The sequence below is a fragment of the Bufo bufo genome, chromosome 3 (assembly GCF_905171765.1).
Source record: "Bufo bufo chromosome 3, aBufBuf1.1, whole genome shotgun sequence".
In the NCBI taxonomy this organism is placed as follows: domain Eukaryota; kingdom Metazoa; phylum Chordata; class Amphibia; order Anura; family Bufonidae; genus Bufo; species Bufo bufo.
Window position 1 is genome coordinate 412,361,855 of NC_053391.1, and position 23,439 is coordinate 412,385,293.

At 37.7% G+C, this 23,439-nt stretch overlaps 1 protein-coding gene across 3 annotated transcripts in view; it reads left to right on the forward strand.

Moving 5' to 3' along the window:
• Nucleotides 1–19,451, forward strand: part of MSI2 (musashi RNA binding protein 2) — a 691,995-nt gene extending 672,544 nt beyond the window's left edge. For 2 of the 3 annotated variants that reach the window (XM_040424888.1, XM_040424889.1), the window contains 2 exons: nucleotides 5,102–5,179; nucleotides 18,992–19,451. In XM_040424888.1, coding sequence (XP_040280822.1) covers nucleotides 5,102–5,143 — 42 coding nt within the window. In that variant the 3' untranslated portion in view covers nucleotides 5,144–5,179; nucleotides 18,992–19,451. The remainder of the gene's footprint in view (nucleotides 1–5,101; nucleotides 5,180–18,991) is intronic. The other variant, XM_040424890.1, reaches the window with a different exon arrangement.
• The last annotated feature ends 3,988 nt before the right edge of the window (nucleotides 19,452–23,439 follow it).

A 23,439-nucleotide genomic window follows, 5' to 3' on the forward strand; every position in this document is an offset into this window, starting at 1 on the left:
TTTACTAATCATCCTCGCTGGCCAACCATTATTACATAGTTCTCTATCATGCGGAGGACAACTATGGATTTACATAATACACTAGCACAACTGAACAGCACAGTGAGAAAAGTATAATGGGGTACAAAATTAGGATATTCTTTTAAAATCACAAACGTCCCAATAGTATATGGGGATGTACCAGTTGCTATAAATTACACTCTATTGCTTCTCTAACTATAGAGACAATTTTTTATTATAAGGCTCACTTAATCTACTGACTGTTGTTTTATATTGGCTACTGACATCATTAAAAGGCCTCTTTCAAAACTGCACACTTCACTGCCCAAGATGTCTCTCCTATTATATAAGTGACAGAGAACTGTGGGCTCATATGCATTCATCCAGTAAGTTCACAGTGAATGCCTTTTACTCAATAGTTGGTCTTCAACCATAGTATTTAACCTTCACTGCCCACCTCAATAAATTGCTAATAGTAGTTATACAAGACATCTCATGTATGTGGGCTTATACAGCTACTTTGGAGGAGGGGACGAGGAAGGACAAATTGTCTTTTTGCTTGCAACATTTTCTGTATCTTAATGTAATAAGAAACATATCTTTATAAACAAAAAGCAATATAGAGATAAACCCGATCAATTGGTGGCCTCTAAGTTTAATCAAATTGATGCATTAACAAAGCTTAATAAAAGCTTACATAGAATATTATATCACTCCCTTGAAATGCAGGAAGCCTGAACATAAACTGCACTACATAAAAGAATAATAATATAATTTACAAACATTTAAAAAAAAATTATATGCACTTAATTCTTGACAAACATGTTAGCTGATCCTGATTTAAAGTTGGGAAAGTTTTCCTGCTTTGCTTTTATGGGGCCCACTCCGGTGTTTGACAAGACATATGCAACCATGATATGGACCTGAAAGTGTGGCTTTAAAGGCACATCTTTATAGCTCTGTGGTTTCTATGGGAGACCATCTGTAGCATGTCCAACATTATTCCAAATCCAATTACTTGCTAGTTAAAGTCTCTGTAGATGTCAGCCTTCAGTATACAGACAATATATGTTTCAACTTGCTGCAGGCGAAAAAAAAGTATTATCACCGTAATATTGGATGCAAAGCATTAGATAGCAAGCATTGCCCGTGTTTCTCTGAAATCACTGTCTCCTACCCTCCCCTTCTAGGTTAGCAAATTTTCATAGATAAATGCCAAAAGCTATGAATTTGTAGACTTTATATGAAATGTAGATTTGATACTTTATCTACAACACCTCCCTCCCACATTCAGATACTTGGAATCTTTTTTAACTATTGTCACCTAAGATGATCACTTTGTGTAAAAAGAAGCAGACAGTCTGACCCCTCCTGATAAAATTGTATCTGCTGTGATCTTAAGTGTCTTACCCATGTGTCTGAAATAAAGCCCTAATTTGTAGTCAGCGGGTCTCTAACCTATGCATGCATTGTTGTGATCTATGTTCTCACTAATTTTAAATTGTGATAATTTAATTCTGTACGACTTACTGTGAATTACTAACCTATTTTAAAGACTATGCCAAAATAAATTTTGCTGTACAGCTATGCTACTTCGCTCTCTAAATCTGGACGGAAATTTATCTTGATCAATTTGCATGCATTTTGTTTTCAGACTGCAAAGTTCTTGTTTGCTGTATGATGGCATGGATGTGCATTTAATTATTCTGAGGCTGCCAACCATAACTCCACCATGACCAAAAATAATGGTTTATTAGGCACAGCAAAACCACATTTTGAACTGCATGGCAAGTGGTAGGTGACAAACAAAAAAGTATGTAACCTACACAAGTCAAAGTTTTCTGCATATGGATTCAAGCTCTTGCGCAGTTAGTTCACTTCTTTTCCCTTAGTAGGGAAAAGCAGAGCTAGTATTACATATATTATGTAGGTCTCTATTGCCCAAATGCGCATGCATTCTTTTCATTAAATGTAGTGTATAGACAGTAAGTTCAATGTAATACAATGCTTACTATGTACAGTCCAGTTTCTCTTCCTGATCCAACAATCTGGCTGATCTGGTATAATGAGCACTTCTAACAATTTTTGGAGTTGTCTACCAGCCCTTCTTTTTTCTGATAGATACAGTGGTGCTGGGTAGGCAGCTGTATGAACTGCAATACACAGGGCCAGCTTTACTTATAGGACCATTAGGTTTCTTAGTAATAGTTACACTCTGAACCCATTGTAAAACTGTCCAATCCTATTCGGTTTTGGCCTGAGGCAGGTCTCACATAAAAGGTGGTCCGAGTTGTTGATGAGTCACAGCAGGGGTTGCATTTATGAAAGCTATGAGCACTACATGATATAGCAACATTTAGAAATGTATTTTAGTGTTATACTGGGTTTCTGAGAAGAATTTCCAGTATTTTTCATTTTCGTATGGACTCTGGCCTCTAGAGCCCCTATATAAATATCAATTGCAACAGGCCATGTGGTGTTTATTGTTAAGGGTGTATTAGACTGGCAGATCAAAACTGACGAGCGTTCGTATGAATGCTCGTTAGCGATGATCTGGCAGTGTAATGCTGCTGCCGATTATCCGATGAACAATCTTTCATCAGGTTTAAAAATCATTGTTTGCTTGTGGCAGATCATGGTGTCTAATCACAATCTGCTGCCAGGAAAAACAACTTGTCAGTATATGGTATTAGCGAATGTTCCTCCCCATACTCTGGAGGAGATTGCTGCATGTAATAGCAGCAGTCTTCTCCACAAACAAACAGGCGATTACCGGGAACTAACGCTTCCCTCCCGATAATCGCCTGCATGATCACTGTATGTAATACAGCCTTTAGTCATAGCCTGCACTGCTGCTTCGGTTCTTCCAGCTGGAATTGGTTTACACAGCTGCAGCAGTAGCATCACATCAACAGCACAGGATCACTGCAGCCAATCACTGGCCTCTCCAATGCACGTGTTGTTCACGTGATTTGGATCTGCCGTGTAAGTAATGATCACAATTATTTTGCCAACAAGTGATCTGCTATGACTACAATTATTGTAATACCTTTTTTTCGATCCTGTGTTTTAGAATATGCATTGAGGCCTTAATAAGGAGAACATCTAGTAAAGACATCAGCTAGGCTGGTAATGTTAAATATACATGTATGCTATAGTGGCAACACTAATACTTCAGCTTGTTATGCTGACAAGCATTTAGATACCTTCTATAGTCACAGATTTAACAGTGTAAGGCCTCTTGCACACAAATGTTTTTTTTCCCGTTTACGTTCCGTTTTTTGCGTTCTGTATACGGAACCATTCATTTCAATGGATCCTCAAAAAAAATGGAAGGTACTCCGTATGCCTTCCTTTTCCGTATTTTCCGTTTTTCCATTCTGTTCAAAGATATAACATGTCCGATTATTGTCCTCATAACGGACAAGGATAGTACTGTTTCAAAATACTAAAAAAGCCATACGGTCGTGTGCAAGAGGCCTAAGACTATTACAGCAGACACTTGGTATGTAAAAAGAATTGTATAGCATTTTTACATTTTATGGGCATACTTTTTGCTGAAGTGAGTCAAGCCCTTTAAGTTTCAGTCTGCGGTCTTCATTTAGTTTCAGAATCCCTGATAGTCAACTTGCAACCCACTCTTAGTTTCCCAGTAATACATGCTGGGTCTGTGAGTTGAGGCTTCTGCTTTTTTAACTAGCTTTTGTGTATCAGCACAGCTCCTTCTGTACTGATTTCCCCTTGTTCAGCCTATGAGGGATCTCTTCTGCTTTGTGCTGACAGACACTGGTACTGAGGAGCATGTGATTTCCACCATCTCTGCTGGGTCCTCTCCTCTCTCTGTACACTCAAAAACAGCCTTGTGTAAATCTGGCCTCCCTGAAAGTTCGGATGGTTTACTATCTTCCCACTCTCTTATCTATTGTGTACAACCTTCTCCCCTTCCTTGCTGGTATTCTAAGGGTCCTATTACACCTACAGATGAAGCAGTCGAGAGGGAAGCGTTCCTTCCCGGCAATCGCTTGCTCGCTAGCAGAGGAGACCACTGCTATTACATGCAGCAATTTCCTCCTCATTATGGGGACAGGCAATCGCTAATGCCGTCACTCTGAATGATAATCTAAAGTGATGATCTTCGCGATTATCTTCAGGTGTGGCCTTAACAATGAGAGAAAAGAGGGGGTAGAGCAGAAAGAGCCGACACTGCCAGGAGAATGTGTTGTCAGATCTGTGTCAGAAGTAGCAGATAACCAGCTATGTAAAGGTTTTCTTTAGTCTCTACAGAAAAGTGGTAGAGATGTGTTTTTTTAATGAAAACTAAAAGTATCCTATTATTGCATTTAGGAAAATAAGTAAAAAATTTGGGAAAATTAGTGCAAAAGTGTCCATAGCCTTTAAGTCCAATTGCCTCTTTTTCTTGTCTCTTTATAGATTTTTATTATTCCGTATTTCCTGTTTAATAGTTGCTACAATTTCATGTACAGCTTCAGCTCAATCACTAACCCTTTGAACCTAGTTGAAATGTTCTTCAGAATATCATGTCACCATAGTAACCTTAAAATCTCATCTGGTTTGCTTGCATTATCAAATAGGATACATTATCATTCAGCTAACCTAAGTACTAAGGTAAATTACCCTCTCTCAACCTTCCAGACTTGTCTCATTTCATACCTCACCTGCTGGAAAAGCCCTCCATGCATTTGAAAGCTTGACTATGGTGACCTCTGGGCTGCTCAGATGAAAGTACAGCCTTGAAGTCCCAGTTTTGCTGTGCTAATATTTCTCTGCAGGGCAATTACAATGCACAAAGGAGGCGAGGTTGGCAGCCTTTCTCAGTGGGGTTTTGCGTATATTTTCTAATATTGTCTTATGAAGATTAAGCAGTAAATGTCTCACAAGCTGTTGTATTGCAACTCACAGCAGCAGCCACTGTTTTTGGATCGCAGTGATGTATTATAATTTAGCTGCAAATGTAACATGTTGTAGGCAACTACATACATGTGGAAAAATGCACATTCATGCCACCCATGCCTTCTCAAGCTGAAATGCAGAAATCTTGTTGAATAGGACACTGACAAACTCAATAATTGTACAATTTTAGGGGCCATTGATTGCAACGGCTTTTACAAATGGATACCATTGAAACGTTTCAGGTGATTGGTTGCCATCTCACTTTGAGGTATTCTAATTTCTACCTTTTATATTTTACTGAAATATAAATACATGTAATCTGCTGTCTTCATCATCTCTTTTTCAACTCATCAACATATCACCTTACTTATAACGCTTTGGTGTCTAACACCCTTTCCATCACTCAGTCTATCATTGTTTCCTTTGAAGAGCTCAGACCTTGATGCTTTTGCTGGTCATGAAAAATCACCAATGAATAAAAATATTGCATGGATGGAATTGGAGGTATAACAAATTATCCCAGATGCTTGCTTGATATTTATTAAGGCACCAGGGTTTCGCCAGGCTTAACTACACACACAAAACTAATCCCTCCATGCTAGATATTTTTGCATGTACAATACTTACTTATTATTAGAAATGTATGAGGGTTTTTATTACATTATGTATTGTAGTAAACAGTCTGAAATGAAAAATATATCTAGTTCTGTGAATTTTTGTAGACAGTGACAGTTTTCAATTATGATAAAATAAAAAAAAACATAACCACAGAACTAGAAGTAGTTCAGATATGGTGGAATGTTATAGTGAATATGTATATATAGTGGGTACGTCAACAGGGGTCATAAAATGAAAAAAATCCACTTGAATTATATGAGGATTTTGAAGCTGATATGGCTGTGGATTTGCTGCAGATTTCACTCTCTGCATTGCAAAGGGTGAAATTAAATAGCCGCAGTATAAATTGACGTTCAGCAGATTTCAGATCCGCACCTCTGGCCAATTTATGGTGCAGAATTTTTTCACTGTGTGGATGCAATTTATTAAAATGATATTTCCTTTGCTGAATTTGCAGCAGAAAATCCCCAGTGTTTACCTTTATAGCTGAACATACCCTTAAAGGGAACCTGTCACCTCCTAAATGCATGTAAACCCGACAGCAGTACCTCAGGGTAGCCCGCAGTGTGATACTAATCATACTTTTCATCCTGCAGTCTGATGCTTCATAAGGTCAGAAAAACGATCTTTTATCCTCCGTCCGCACTAATTTGCATGTCAGCTTGAAGTCAAGGGGGCAGCGGCCTCCTTGCTTCAAGTCAAGGTAACCACGGCCCCTCTTGCCTTTGAGTGACAGCCCGCAATTCGGCTTTGCTTTCTGAAGTCTCGCGCATGTGCGGTGCCCTCTGTTTTACTGCGCGATCCCATGTCAGGGCATGGGATCACGCAGTAAAATAGAGGGCACCGCGCATGCAGGAGACTTGGGAAAGTGAAGCCAAATTGCGGGCTGTCACTCAAAGGCAAGAGGGGGCGTGGTTACCTTGACTTGAAGCAAGGAGGCCGCTGCCCCCTTGACTTCAAGCTGACATGCAAATTAGCGCGGACGGAGGATAAAAGATAGTTTTCTGACCTTATGAAGCATCAGACTGCAGGATGAAAAGTATGATTAGTATCACACTGTGGGCTACCCTGAGGTACTGCTGGCGGGTTTACATGCATTTAGGAGGTGACAGGTTCCCTTTAAAGAGTAACTAAACTTTTATTCAACTTTTTTTTTAAATGTCTCAAATACCCTTAAAATAATTTTTCTAATATACTTTTTTTTTTATTGATTTTGACTTTTTACTAAAGAAATTTGCACCTAAAGTCCTGATTTCAACCACACTTTAAATTCACTATTCTGGCACATCGCCGACTTGGGCACAGGTAGTAGCAGCAATGTGTGTTCCTGCCTGTACACCGTTCTCTGCGGCCCCATTCCTACAAGGCAGAATCCGTACTCTGTACACTGCTGACAAGTCACCGATATGCCAGAATAGTGAATTTAAAGCACGGTTGAAATCAGGACTTTAGGTGCAAATTATTTTTGTAAAAAGTCCAAATCAATTAATAAAGTATATAATAAAAATTATTTTTAAGACGTTTAAAAAAAAAAGTTTCATAAAAGTTTAGTTACTCTTTAAAGTAATTTAGCAGAATTGATCACCTTTCCTGATCCATGTCTATGAGGTGGGAATCTGTTAAGACATTTTTAAATCAGAAATGAGACAAGAACCATTGCCTAATACTGGATGTACATTAAGTCAAGATGAAGTAGACTGTGATTACAACATCCAATTAAAAAGTCTGTTGAGTAGGAAATTAATGTAAGGTGAAATGCTACAGCATATTCTCAGGGTACATTGTAACTCTACAAGCTCATACCAAGCCATCTCTTATTACTGACCCACTTCTAAATGCTATTAGCCTCCTTTAATTAATAGGCTAATTCTAAACTATGACATGTTTGATCAAGTGTTTAACTTCCCCGAGCTTCTTGATGTGTTACTTGTAGATGTCAGATCACCTTAATGTGTGTGTACCTTGCCTTTGAATGAAGAAAAAGACCATATTGAATCTTTGAATGCTCAAATCATTTCAGTATCCTAATAAACACTGTACTTTTCCAAACAAAGGCTGACAGCTTAGTTCCACTGCGCCGAGAATGCCACGGTGCATAATTAAGCAATGTGCCAATATTGCAGTCAAAAGATGACATTCTTCCTCTAATAACTATGGAACAATTATGTGAAATTAAAAATGTTTAAACTATACAAAATCCAATTTAAGACATCACCTTAGCACACCAAATTGGGAGTATTGCCAGTTTCTTAACCTTTTTGCTTTTCCTTAGTTAATTATGTATCTTATTTGCTCTTTGCCATTTCTTTTGCATAGACAAATACATACAAAATGGTTTCACTCAGAAAAAAAAAACAGGAATTACCCTTTTCATAGCATTGTACTGTATATTCATTATAATTACTCTGAGACACTTAGTGAAAAATTTATTAATGCAGGGTTTTCATACATCAGTCTAAAATTACAGTGAATGGGGATCTGGTGGTGCCTGCCGATGCCAGATATGGTAACTCGAGTAGTCTGCTCCACTGCCGGATTTACCGAACGCAGTTGTGGATGAATCCTTATATACATACACATGTACCACGCGTTCTTATACACAGTTTTCTAAATCATGATGGAACTGAATTGTGTGCTGTTTGTTCAGATTTACTCCATAAATTATTTTTTGGGGATAGTCAATTGCAAACAAAAAAAGATTAAAGATAGAAAAGCCAAACTGAGGCAGCTGAGGGAACCTGTTTTCAACAATTAATTTAACAAATACAATTAAATTGTTAATGAGTGGATAAAAAGTGGATTTCCACCTAAAGATAGTAATGGAGATATTTACTCATTATTTTATTTATTACAAAATATTTTGTTTACCAGAAAGTGCAGCCATATTGTTTTTCATCTTTGAATTCAAGGATGACAACCAATGTAGCTGCACTTCCTGTTACATTTGTAAAAATGGCTGCCACAGCCACACAGAAAAATACATATATCTTTTCAAGTAAATCGATTATCATTTCCAAATGTTGGCTTACATTAGGCTAAGTTCACAACTGCGGTAAACATATTTGGTAGGTTGTTCTAGCAGTGGAACAGCCTGCTGGAGTTCATCGGATCTGGCCTAGCTGGATACTGATGTCCTCCACCAGAGCCCATTGACTATAATGGGATCCAGCTGGTTTCCAGCATGAGTGTCGGGTTTCGGCTGAACAAAAACTGGTGCATGTACTGGTTTCTTGGATTGCAAAGGATTGGGCGTCACTCAATATCTGGCATTGATATAGGCAAAAGCAAGGAATGGTTTAAACAGTATTATTTAATAACTAACAACATGTTGTATAAAATACATAAAATAACATAAAACACACTAAAATGCACATATACCCTGTTAGGACCACTATAGTAATGATGTTCAATCTCTATTGTTCTTGTTAAAGTCCATAATAGGTCATATTGAAGTCCTTAATGGGTCATATGGTGATAACCAAGTGAAGTAAATGCGGTTAGTATTGGTGTGGAAAGCGCTATATTAATTGCAAGTGTACTTTACCACTCCTAATAGTCGGGTCGTTACTTGGCTGTGAGTCGCAGGAATCACTCCTGTTAGCCGTCCGGCTGTTGAGCTGTGAGCTGCAAGGACCTTTGGAGGCGTGCTCGCCTGTTGGCGATTCCCCGTATTGCTGAATGTACTCTGACCTTCCAGGACCTGACGGTGGCGTCCCACGTGGTTTCAGTCCGATAGGTCAGGTGACTTCCTGTTTCAAGCGGGGTTTTCAAATAGTTGTAAAGTTCACTTAAGTTGTAAGCGTCTTCCTTATCTTGTCCCACACTGTCTGCCAACCATACGCGTTTCGGGATGAAATCCCTTCCTCAGTGGTACTACTGAGGAAGGGATTTCATCCCGAAACGCATATGGTTGGCAGACAGTGTGGGACAAGATAAGGAAGACGCTTACAACTTAAGTGAACTTTACAACTATTTGAAAACCCCGCTTGAAACAGGAAGTCACCTGACCTATCGGACTGAAACCACGTGGGACGCCACCGTCAGGTCCTGGAAGGTCAGAGTACATTCAGCAATACGGGGAATCGCCAACAGGCGAGCACGCCTCCAAAGGTCCTTGCAGCTCACAGCTCAACAGCCGGACGGCTAACAGGAGTGATTCCTGCGACTCACAGCCAAGTAACGACCCGACTATTAGGAGTGGTAAAGTACACTTGCAATTAATATAGCGCTTTCCACACCAATACTAACCGCATTTACTTCACTTGGTTATCACCATATGACCCATTAAGGACTTCAATATGACCTATTATGGACTTTAACAAGAACAATAGAGATTGAACATCATTACTATAGTGGTCCTAACAGGGTATATGTGCATTTTAGTGTGTTTTATGTTATTTTATGTATTTTATACAACATGTTGTTAGTTATTAAATAATACTGTTTTAGGCTACTTTCACACTAGCGTTTTTCTTTTCCGGCGCTGAGTTCCGTCCTAGGGGCTCAAATCCAGAAAAGAACTGATCAGTTTTATCCTCATGCATTCTGAATGGAGAGTCAGTCCTTCAGGATGCATCAGGATGTCTTCAGTTCAGTCTTTTTGACTGATCAGGCTTTTCAGAAAAACGTAGCATGCAGTATTTTTACCTCCGGCCAAAAAGCCTGAACACTTTGACTGAACGCCGGATCAGGCCTTTTTCCCATTGACTTGCATTAACGCCGGATCTGGCTCTGTGTGTTCAGTCAAAACGGATCCGGCTTTTGCATGTTAAGCCCGAAAAATGTGAAAAAAAAGTTAAAGTCCATAAATGGCGGATCCGTTTTTTCCAATGCATTTTTTCATTGTGATCAAAATCCTGATCAGGATTCAAATGTAATCCGTTTTCACACGTTTTTCCGGATCCGGCGGGCAGTTCCGGTGTCGGAATTGAACGCCGGATTAAAACAACGCTAGTGTGAAAGTAGCCTAAACCATTCCTTGCTTTTGCCTATATCAATGCCAGATATTGAGTGACGCCCAATCCTTTGCAATCCAATTTACACTTCCAAACAGCAACAGGGAGTGCTGTGTGGCAGTGCACCTATTCCAGAATATATCAGTGAGTGAGCCACCAAACCTTGACTCTTCTATGTACTGGTTTCTGTCTGGCCAAGCACAGCACTCATGCTGGAAACTATCTTGATCACATTGTATTCAATGGGGCCTGTTGGTGCACTATCCTATCTGGCTATGCTGGATACTGTGACCTCTGGGAGGCTGTTAGTCTGCCAGACCAGCATGCTGGATTTGAAATCACATATGTGAAAGTTGCCTTAAAAAGTTTCTAAGATATATAGACAATATTTTATATACAAAACTGCAGATTTCCATAGTATAGTGCTCATAAAGAGTAGGTAGGAGAAGTATCCTTTAAAGTTCTTGTCTTTCTTATAATTGGTGACTTAACTTGGCCCATCCTTTATTTTGGCACCAAATTGGCAATGTGTAGATTATCCTTGGTTTGAGCTATGGAAGAGTTACAATTTTTGTAATAAACAACTCTCCCTCAACCTCTGATCTCCATAATGTCACATCGTATAGCAAGGCAAAAAAAATCTGTTATCTGCATATGGGGCAGTAGGACCAAGTATGAGTAGAGCACATTCTTTAGTACTTAATGGGGTATTCCAGTAGTTAAATAAATACGTGGGATGTTCTTCAAATGGTTAAAAAAGCTAACTAGATTATACTCACCATGCTGATCCTCTGTCAGGGACTCTGGTAGTGCTAGGTGATTGGTGAGGTAAGTATAAGCTAGTCCTTTTTTTATTTTTTTTAAACTATTTCATGGCCATCCAGCATATTCTTTTTCTACTGGCATACCCCTTTAAGCATATTCTTCTTCTGTAAAGCAGGATTCCAATGTTTGCATATGTTAGCATATGAATACCTACCTTATCCCTCTGGAAAGCAGCCACCTGATAGGATGTATAGTGATATACTTTGCAACAAAAAAGCTTTTAAATTGACAAAATTACACAATTTAAATGTAAAATATAACAGTTCATACAAAACTGAATTCTAGACTAAGCTGAGCAGTAGCCCAAATATGTGTACTAAATCAAAAAGCTTTCTTTCAAGCATAGTTTCATCATACATAGTTTGCAGTCCTTGAAGGGGCTATCGACTGGGATTTTTATTTTATTTTTTTCAGTGACAGAATGGGTTAGAATTAAAAAAACAAAACAGTAAGCATTACTCTCCTTACTAAAAACCCACAGCTTCAATTCTGATGCTTACCAGGTACCCACAACTTTACGCCTCCTGGTTCCAGTTATGGGTCACTAGCTGCACATGCATCTCCATTTTAGGTGTTGGGATGGCAGCAGTGAAGATTGGTGCAATGAGTTTTGTAACCCCTTCTGCCCCTTATACAAAAAAAGAGTATCCCACTGGACTGCCCCTTTACTGAAAACATTTCACTAGCAGAACAGGTCCATAGAAAGTATATGGGATGCGCGCAGCTGTTCCATAGAAATGAGTAGAGCAGCTGTGCGCATGCCCAACTGGCTGCTCTGTTCATTTTGGAGGGCTTCACAGGATACAGGGTGCAAGTTCTCGTTTACTGATCTGATATTTATCCCTTATTCTGTGGACAGAGGATAACTTCATATAACAGGAAAGCTCCTTCAGTAATTTCCTACCTTTCATGTCTTAAACTCCTATTCACATCTTTGTTTCTCCGTTGTTATATAGTTGAGCCCCATGTAGGGGGCTGATACTTCTCTTATACCCCCTTAAATCTCTACTCTATTTCTTAATAAAATTTATATGGTAAATGAACAAGACACAGGGGCCAGATTGGTGGGAGTATGACTACAGGCTACACAGGGTATCCTTGTAGTCTGGAACCTTGGAGGCACTTTGTAGACATATGACAATATGGTATTTATAATCAAGGCTGTTTTCAGCATGCAGGTATATTTTTTTTTTTAGATGCATTGCAATAATAAAATAAAAAAATCCACTTTTCATTTACTATAATTTAACACCTAGGCTTAACAAATTAGGATAACAAAATGTTAAGGGATAGATGAATATCTCACACTGTCACTGCGTACATTCCCATCTTTGTAAGTTATGAGATGACTTTATCATTATTTATTAACTAATTTCAATTGTGTTCTACAAAGACTATCTTATTATGCCAAGTATGTCTTATCAACTCAGTGTCTTTGTATCCGATGTAACAAGGTGCCACACAAGTGGTAACAGCAATACTTCGCAAGCTGATCTGTATGCTTACCGGTGAGAGCACTGTAAAGCGATAACCTTAAAAGAAAATAAAGAAATAACCAGATGTTTAAATTCATCACAGTATATTTCTTTGTAAATTCTAGTCATTTTGCATAAATGCCTACGTTCCTGTCATTCACAATGCACTTCAAGCACCTCTTTCAGGAATAAAACGGAGCTGCAATTTTTTGTGAAGTATTAAACTAATTTTCTCTTTTGAAGCTGCAATAATATTTAGGCATTTTGGCTGCTTCCCCCATTTTGAAAAATTGCTCAGCTCTAGACGTTCTTAAATTACAGTGTAGCTGATGTGATCTGCCTGTATTTTATAAGTACTTACCATTTTTCTCCCCTAAAATACAAAGTGAACTTTAAAATTGATTCCCTAAAGCATATTTTCTGTAGCCTTTTTTAGACTTTTGAGGTTACTGTTTCTGTTTTTTTTTTTTTTTTCCTTGACCTTCTAATGCATAACTGGCAGAATGTTGGAGATTGCCATGAGATTTTTAAAGTTGTTTGCCCTTTATTTTTTCTTTGTGAAGATGAAGTTCACCCAGCTCATTGTGCAGTTTTAGATGGCGGTTAAAAAAAAAATCCGATTTTAGAAGTCATTTATTAAAGAATTTAATGCTTTAAATATAGATATAGCATACATGGGTTTTCCTGATGGCTCACAGTTTACTAAAAGTGAGAAAGTGGAAGTGCATTGACTATCAACGCATAGCCTTATTAGCTCAGCTATCAACATAATAAGAACAGACCATGTTTTTATGATACAAGGCAATAATATAACATCACAATAGCAACATTTTAAAATATGAAAGATATGCCTGTCTACAATTTGTAAATACATTGCATTACTTATACTGAGCCTGAGTTACAGCCTGTATTCTATCCAAGAACTGCATTCCAATTCTGCTGGTTGCAATTGGAAGCTCACGTCAGACACATTCTTTAGGCTGGGTTTACATGCCGAAAACCTGTCCATTTACGGTGGCCAGGGACCGAATGTTTTTGAAGCTAGTTGGGGACATTTATCGATAATGGCGTATTTTGCACCAGAAAAATCCTTACATAACAAATCAAAAGTGATGATTTATTTCATCTCATTTATTAAAAGGCGCATACTATTTTAAAAATGTGTCTTTTGTAATTGTAGTCTAATAATCTATAATTTCATAAACAAATACAATTTTTTTTTATGCCAAAGTGTTAAAAGGGAACATTTAATTGTATTTGCAACACTGCATCTCTGCTCAACTGATTTTGAATGTGCGACTCCCTTAAAGGGGTTGTCTCACTTCAGTAAGTGGCATTTATCATGTAGAGAAAGTTAATACAAGCCACTTCCTAATATATTGTTATTATTCATATTACTTCCTTTGCTGGCTGGATTCATTTTTCTATCACATTATACTCTGTATGTTTCTGTGGTTACAGACCACCCTGCAATCCAGCATCGGTGGTCGTGCTTGCACAATATAGGAAAAAGCACTAGCCTATGTGCGCTTCCATGGTCCCAACCACCAGAGAGGCTGACGCTTTTTCCTATAGTGTGCAAGCACGGCCACCATTAATGGTTTGCGGGGTGGTCTGTAACCATGGTTACGAGTAGAGATGAGAAAATCTAATCCCACGAAGTGGAATTCGATCCGAATTTCAGGAATTATTCGATTCGCCTAGAAGCTGAATTTCCTTGTGTTTCGTGTCAGCGAATCGATTACTCCTGAAATTCAAACTTACCGCCTCCATTTGCACACGAAGAGCCGCCAGCCTCCATCTTGCTTGAAGATCTCGGCCGAAATCCCGTGCGGTGCGAGATTATATCATCATGCTGGCCAGTGTGACGACGTCATACGTCACCACCACGCCGCCAGCGTGATGATGTAATCTCACGCCGCTGGGGATTTCGGCCGAGATCTTTAAGCAAGATGGCGGCGGCTGGCCCGTCGCGCGCAAATGGACGCGGTAAGTTTGATGTAATGTTTTTTTTTTGTTAATTTCACACTGTTTGTACACTCAAATGCTGCGATCATGTATGAACACGGCATCTGAGGGGTACAATGACGGGGGCGGCGCTATCACAGCTCCCTGTCATTGCACCCGCTACTTTAAAAAAAATGCGCTTCGTGGCAAAGTAATTCATCACAAAGCAAATTTTTTTGTGAAATTCGGCGAATTAGCCAAATCAAATTTTCAAGAAATTCGCTCATCTCTATTTACGAGCAGTGTATAATTTGATGGAAAAATGAATCCAGCCAGCAAAGGAAGCAATATGGATAATAACAGTACATTAGTAAGTGTCTTGTATTAACTTTCTCTACATGATAAATGGCACTTACTGAAATGAGACAACCCCTTTAATATGCGACCTTTAATCACAAAAATTACGACCTTTTGAATGAAAGTCACATCTATCTGATCTGTTGTGTCTTCTTAACAATTTACACCACCACAAAAGCAAGCTTAATCTGCCGCAAAATTTTCTGCCTTTTAGCCAAACATAATTTGATAAATAATGCGTAATATACACCAATTTTGTAGCCCTGCTCACTTTGACATTCAAAACCCTTTTCTGGTGTGTTTCATTCTTTCTGGCAAAAAAATAAGGAGAAAACAGTTGATATATTTGGCGCAAATCAAAATTCCATTACGTTTGGCGCATTTTACACAATAAATCTGGCGCAACAAGATTAGTAAATATCCCCCAGTGCTGTCCGCGTTTTTTGCGGACCCATTGAAATGAATGGGTCCGCATCCTATCCGCAAAAAAAACGGAATGGACACGGAAACAAAATACGGTCGTGTGCATGAGGCCTTAGGTTGCCGTATTCCGGACCACATTTGCGGATCCGCAATACACGGGCACCGTTCCGTGTGCATTCCGCATCACGGATGTGGACCCATTCACTTCAATAGGTCCGCAAATCCGGAGATGCGGAACGGAAGCACTATGGAGTGCTTTCTGGGGTTTTGTTCCGTGCCTTCGCACTGCAAAAAGATAGAACTTGCTCTATCTTTTTGCGGAATAGAGGGATCGCGGACCTATTAAAGTGAATGGGTCTGCGATCCGCTGTGGCTGCCCCACAGTCTGTGTTCGTGCATTGCAGCCTGCAATTTGTGGGCCGCAGCACGGCCACGGGGAGCACACGTTCATGTGCAGGAGGCCTAATTTGTTTTGCAAAAAATTTGACTGAAAACCCAACATAAAAACAGCATGGGATATGGAAAAAACGCAAGTGGTTTCTAAGTGAACCAGGCCGCATTTGTGTCTCTAGAGATTATAAGTCAGGATCGGTACAAGATAAGTAATGGAATGTATTTGCAAAGTTATTAAAATTTTTATTTAGATTAATTCTGTATGCAAACTACAGTGGTGCCTAAAGGTGGACATACCCTTTAAACATACAGACAAAATGTATTTTTCAACTTACCCTGTGGCTGTATCACTGTCTCCATGACCTGTTCATGTTTAACTCTGTCTCATCTGTACCTGCTGAAGCATTCAAAACATTTTTGTCCCAATGTTATTCTAAAACAGGGGATTGTGCTGCTGTGAAACAATGATTTTATGTGCAACATAAACAACAAATCATCCCTTAATCTAGTTTCACAGCTGCGTCTGTCCGCTCCTGCAGGCTGTTCCGACATAGAATGCAGGGAATTGGCCTGACAAAAACTGTTGCTTGCTGTGTTTTTTGCTCAACTGATTCCCTGCATGTTTGCCGGGTAGCAGCTTGATCTCGGCCAGACCCCATTGTAGTCAAAGGGGTCTGGTGGGCATGCAGCAGTATTTGGCAATGCGGGTACAAATCTGGCAATCTGTACAACTCCAGCAGGCTGGCTGTCCTATTCCGAATGCCTGCTGGAGAAGACAGCCACAGATGTGAAACTGTCCTCCTTAACCCCTTCCCGACATCCAACATACATGTACAGCCGATGCCGGGTCTTTAAAGATGGCACCTGCTCCCGGAGACATAGCCGCTGGGTGCCTGCTGTTTCATACAGCAGGCACCCTCAGCTAATGTCCACAATTGGCGGTAATGCTGACCGCGGACATCTAAACCCTCAGATGCCTTGGTCAAATGTGTGTACTTCCGGGTCTGGCGCGCTTTACCCTGGCGGAGATCTTGGAAAGCGCCCTGTTCTAATAATGAGGACTGTACTAGGATTCCAGGCTCATTATTACTATATCCCAGTTCAGACCAGCAGGTGGCAGAACTGAAGTGGGATATAGAAATTTCTGTACAGAATAATGGAGCAAATTATTCTGTACAAGTTGCAATCTGACATTGTGGTCCACTTGGGGACCTAACAAAAAGTTAAAAAAGGAAAAAGAGTTTTGAAAAATGTAACAAAATATAAATTTAAATTACTCCCCTTTCCAAAAAAATAACAACATGGGCATCAAATGGCTGTACCATTAAAATATAAAAAAAAGTATCCCATTCGATGAATGGCATAACAAGAAGAAAATGGCCAATTTGCCTTTTTTTGTCACTTTATCTCCCAAAAAAATGAATGAAAAGTGATTAAAAAGTCATACACACCCCAAAATGGTATTACCAAAAACTACAGATTGTCCCACAAAAAATGATCCCCCACACATCTCTGTATACATAACTATAAAAAAGTTATGGAGGTTAGAATATGTCAATGAAAAGAAAAAAAAAAAATTCAAAAATGTTTTCCACCCAGAATTAAAACACAAGAAAAACTATACATATGTTGTATCGCTGTATTTGTACTGACCTGAAGAATGAAGCGCACTATTAGTTTTACCACATAGTGAACGCCGTAAAATTGTCCCACAAAAAAAATAAACCCTCATACGGCTGTGTGAACGGAATTTTTTTATTTTTATTGACATATGATATGAACCTCCACTGTCTCTCGTCTTTCTTTGTATGCTCTCAAGCATTTTTGTGATTCAGCGTTTGTTAATTATTTGCATAACTTTCTATCAAAATTGATTTATCTCATCCTTTCTCACCTCCTACTCACTGTTGGCTTCAATAACTGTACTTTCCTCCCACACCAACTTTGTACTCTGAATTTTCGGTTTGTGACTTTTTATAGCTAATAAAAGCATATTTAATTTGCCTAATTAGTATTTATCAGATCTATGTTTTAGGTAAACAAATACATTTTTCTTCAACCAAGATAAAGTGTGAAATGTATCATTTATGTTATCAGCAGAGAGTAGACGATCCATCCCTGGTAGTCCATTTGGTAGCTCGGCAATTAAAATAATAGGATTGTTAATATATAATGCTAGCTTGTTCTATGTGGCAACCGGATTTGAAAATAAGTTTTGAAGAGATTTTCTGGGACTAGCATGAAATAATATTAGAAGTTATGTATACACATATTGCAAAAACTGTAAGAAGGCTCTTGACATACATAAAAAGTTAAGTTGCTTCGATGTCCTATGCTTGTGACATCATGTGTTCATGTGACATAATCATATGACTGCACAATCCACTACACACCTTAGATGAATCTATGCTAAAAACCCAGTGCTGTGTGTTGCATGTACAACTCCAACATCATATCATTACGACTGTTGTTTACATATGTACACAGCCTTTGCCCAACAGTTTTAGGCTGGGTTCAGACCTGAGCGTCTTTGATATGCGCGTTTTTGACGCACGTTTTTGACGAGCGTTTTTTGCAATAGTAAACGCGCGTTTGATGCGCGTTTGTGTGATTGACTGCAATGTCCTATGGCCACGCCCCAAAGAAGCTCAAGTACTTGTTTGAGCGTAGGGCGTTTTACAGCGCGTTTTTCAGAGCTGTAAAACGCTCAAGTGAGAACCAGGGCCATAGGGAAGCATTGGTTTTCATCTGTTGAGCGTTTTACAGCGCGTTTGAACGCGCTGTAAAACGCTCAAGTGTGAACCCAGCCTTAGGGCCTCAGTCTTGAAGACACCAACCAATTGTAGTTGATATATGGTAACACGCTTCTTTGGTAGATACTTTAAACATTTTTTTATGATGTGTTTGTTAAACATTGAATGACCATCGTGTCAAATTCACTGTTAATTTTTTATTCTTTTTTTGTAATCATAAAAGTACCTCCATCCAAGTTTCAAGTTTGGTGTCTAATAATCTCTTATCCTTCATTATATATGTAATGTATAAACATTTTATATGTAGTAAAACCATCTTTGTTTCCTGCTGTAGAATTTGTCTGGATGCCCAGGCAAGACCGGGCGAAGTTTCTGAATGGTCCCACGTTGGGATGATGTCATCAGACCTTCAGTACTACATTATCATTAGTACAAAATAAATATGCAGAAACACAACTGGAGATGGCATTCTGGGGACTGGAAGTGTTTCAATCTCGTCATCTCATGAACCTGCTGCGCTATAATATTCTACAGCTTTTATTTTTCCTTTACAAGAGAAATTTGTCAGTTATTGCATTTATCAGTGCTTTGTCGTTTTGTTTTTCCTTATGCCTTGTCCCTTTTGTTGCATCTTTTTAATATTGTAGAAAAGATATTAATGTTTGATTATATATTTTTTCCATGTTTCTTTTCATTATTATTTTTGCAGAGATTGAACTTTTAATGTAAGTTGAAAACTTTGGTACCAATCATGAAAGGAAAAAAAGTGCTGGTAATGAAAAAAAAAAAAAAAAGTATATAAAGAAAGGGTTTTAGCACATTTGGAAAGTAAATGTTGGGTTTTATTTGGTACTGGAGAAAAAAAATCGATTTCATGATGTATATAATGTAAAAGAGCAGCCGACTAAGGTGATTTCTGTAGATTTTTTTTTGTGACGTCTCCCTTTGTTAAACTGATTATCTATTTTTCGGCAATAACTTAAGGACAAAAAATTTTGAGTCCTCGGTTTTCTATAAGTGCTTTTTTTTCTTGTTGAAAGAGGTGATATTCTAAGGTTTTATGAAATTCATTCTTAAACACAAGTGCTGTACATAACCTTCCATTAACTACGAGAAGGAAAAAAAACTATATATTTTTTGTGAGGGCGAGCAATCTTCAGTATCTCTGAACAGTACAGGCAGTAGAAATCAACCTTGTAAAAGTTATACCCTGACTGAGTTGCCAGGATGTGCCCTATTAGTTAGAGTAACACTGTTACATTTGTTGTGTAGGTGTTTAGACCTGATAACTGTACTAACGTCATACCAGCATATTACCTATTTAAACTTTGTGCACAGCTTAAAAGTCTAGTTCTATTTTTGCTGTTCTGAGGATAAAAAAAAAATAATAAAAATTGCCCACACTAAAAATTAAGCTACAATTGTAATATTTAAAGTATTTAAAGTTTGAAGTGCATCATATTTTTTGTAATTTTAAATTAGATCAAATAATAGTCCAGCCATTTCAGCTGCTCTATGTATTTGTTGTCATTTTCAAAAGCTACTCCTGTTTTCATGTCTCCAGTGACAGACACATGCCATATAGGAAAGGCATCATTCACCCTGTGTTACCTTCTAATCACCTTGTTCTCCTTTAATTAATTAGGATTGCAAATCATTTGTTTTATTACCTCAGTGCTCTAACTATCATGATAGAGGAGATGAAAAATAATTTATTATAGAAAGAATAATAATAACAAAACTATTGAACATCATTGCACTGTGACTGGTAGGGAAAACTGACAATTTCCTATTTGCACAAGATTATTTTGGCTGTTTTATATTTAGTCCTCTCCTGGGGAAGCTTATGAAGGATATTTTATTTTCGTTTTGTATTATCAAATAATAGGCCTACAACAGTGACATAGAAGTACAACTTGGTGCATATGGCATTAACGTACTGTTGTATGATTTTTTTTTTTTGTATATGCCAAGTTTTATTATTTTTTTAACTGTTACATGTAAAAAAAAGAATTGGTACTTTTTCATACAGCCAGTACAAGACACTGAATGCTACATTTCTGAAACAGAAGCTGCTGCACTCCTATTTTTATAAATGTTACTAATAGGTTATTAGACCATACTTAATCTAGGTTCAGTATAGCAAATATGGGGGGGATGCTGAGTTTAAATTGAGTTTTTTTATTTTTATCTTTTCCACAGTTGTAAGTGGAAACTCCGTTGTTTTAACTAAATCTAAGTTTTTTTTTAACATTAAATATCATTTCAAAGTAAATCAAACCAAACCGCTCTGTGTAATTAAAAGTAGAAATTGGTCCCCAAACCTTAATCTTGTCAGGGGATTTTTTTAAAGCAAATATTTTATTAATGTCGAAAATGTACTGTACTTCCATACATATAAATAAATAAATATATATATACACACACACACATTTTGTTCATTCCCAGCCACCTCATTGAATTTTCTTTTATCCTCACTGACATTGTAGCTGTGTAAATAGTGGCTTGTGTGTAAATGTGTTGTCCTGATGCTAACATGCTAAATTCATTTCTCTTGTTCTTATAAGAAATCTTGGTAGATGTGTTGTAATTAAGATTACAGGCAAAATAGGTGTAGATGTTCACATTTAGGACCAGTAAGGATAGAACCTTCTCTAATTTAAGAATGAATTTTTTTTTATTATTATTATTTTTTGGAGCATTTTTTAAAAATATTTTTTTGTTATTTTATCAATCTGATGTGGTTTCAACTAACCAAAGGTCTCACAATGCTAAAAATGCTGGCAATCTCTAATAGGCATTTTGCAGATCTCCCTACCCTCCCTTGATTTTAAAAGGGGAATGCCATACTACCTTAAATGCTAATGCTATATATGCAAAACTGGATTTTTTTAATTTATTTTTTAAAGAGGGAGGCATGGTATATTAAATGATTTTACTAAGAGAAAAAAAAGCAAATATTTTTTTAAGAACGCTCAGAAGAAATTGATGATCTGTGTGAATATGTTTTTCATGTTTCTACACCTCTTGAACAGTCCCTTTTGCCCACAGATGAATTGTGAAACCTGTTTTGTTTCTAAATGTGGCTACCTAGACCAAGATTTGCTCTAGTACCATTTTCATCTAGTACTCTCAAGGTTTTGTAAACGTCTCTACCATAAAGCTTTAGCTGTCTCTTTATTTTACTCAAGGACAAAGGGTCGTGTCTCCATCACTGTATTTGCATCTTCTAAGGTTGTGTTTTCTTATTGGACTTGTGACCTATAATCAGACTTCTTGATTTTTTTTTTTGTAGTGGAGACATCCAAGCACTTCCAGTCCAAAATTTTAAACACATCCCAAATTACTGAATTTATTAAACTCATATCATGTCAACATAACTTTGACATTAGTCTATTACTTTTGGCAACTGACAAATGACAAAGTTACTATACGATAATCATTAATCATGGTGAGTTTTGTATTTGTAGTGGAGTAATCAATAATCCTAAGAGTTAACTTTCCTAAATATCTGTAGTTAAAAAATTTGTTTTATTGCCTGTTGACTTGACAGTCCACTTTCTTAGAAATTAACCCAAAATAAATTGTTGTCTGTAGAGTATTAGCAATGTTTTATTTAGCATTACTTATGTTACAATCCTACCTCCATATACTGTATAAATGGCCTGTGTATCTTACAGGTATTGTGGTGGTTTGGGGAAAATATTTCTAGAAGGTTCTGTTCACACCTGTTTTATGGCTTTCCTTTATAATGGAACACAAGACCTAGTGCCAGATCTTTTGTACAAAGGATACCAGCAGTGCCCAATAGACCCCCAGACCCCAGCTGAATTCTTTAGAGATGTCCATGGTTTTGACTGCAAGACTAGTGCTGCATGCTGCGCTCTACTTGTTGTTAAATGTGACAGAATGGGTGAGAAAGCCTTTGACACAAATGTGAACAGCCTTACCAGAGAGGCAATGGTATGTATGCTTTACATTTCATGAGAATTGATAAACATACGTACAAAGAACAGTTCCACATACTGTACATATGATGAATTCCATTAACTTCCACCATTTCATGTTCTTCTCTTTTATAAATGTGCATTTTGCCTGTTAGCATCATTGTTCTAATGATAGAAGTAGGACATAACCGCCAGAATACAATATACTGTCATAATGTGTATATAAATCCAAAAACTCACAGCTTGAGAATACAGTTTTAAAGAATTAGTGAGGGTTTTTAAAAAAAAAAAAAAAAGTGACTACATATTCATTTGTGGACAACACATAAATAGTTTAATCCAGCACCATAAATCTTTTTTATTTTTTTTGGGTGGTGGTGGGGGGATATAGAAAACAAAGAGACGAGAGACAAAGTCCAAGGAGACCTCAGACTGTCACTCATAAATTATAATTTAATAATATCAGGCCAGTTGGAGCACTTTCAATTTGGGTAGAATCAGTTCTTCTGTTGGATAAGGTAAGTGATACCACTGCATTGATTTATATTGCTGACATGCAAGGCTGTTTATAGATGATTCTGTAATTCTTGACAGTATCTATGAAAGAAAAATAATTTCTAGATATGTCAGTCCTGCATGTGGAATATTTCCATAGTGACCTATGGACAGTTTCTTTCCAAAGAGCAAACTGTTTAACCCAGAGTATGTAGTAAATAAATCACTCCCCGACATACCATCATTGAGATCAGTACTAGAACAGAATCTTAGCACAGGTACTTATGACTATAGAAACTAATTTTCTTGTATGATTTGAGCATTCTGTACTTTAATAGAT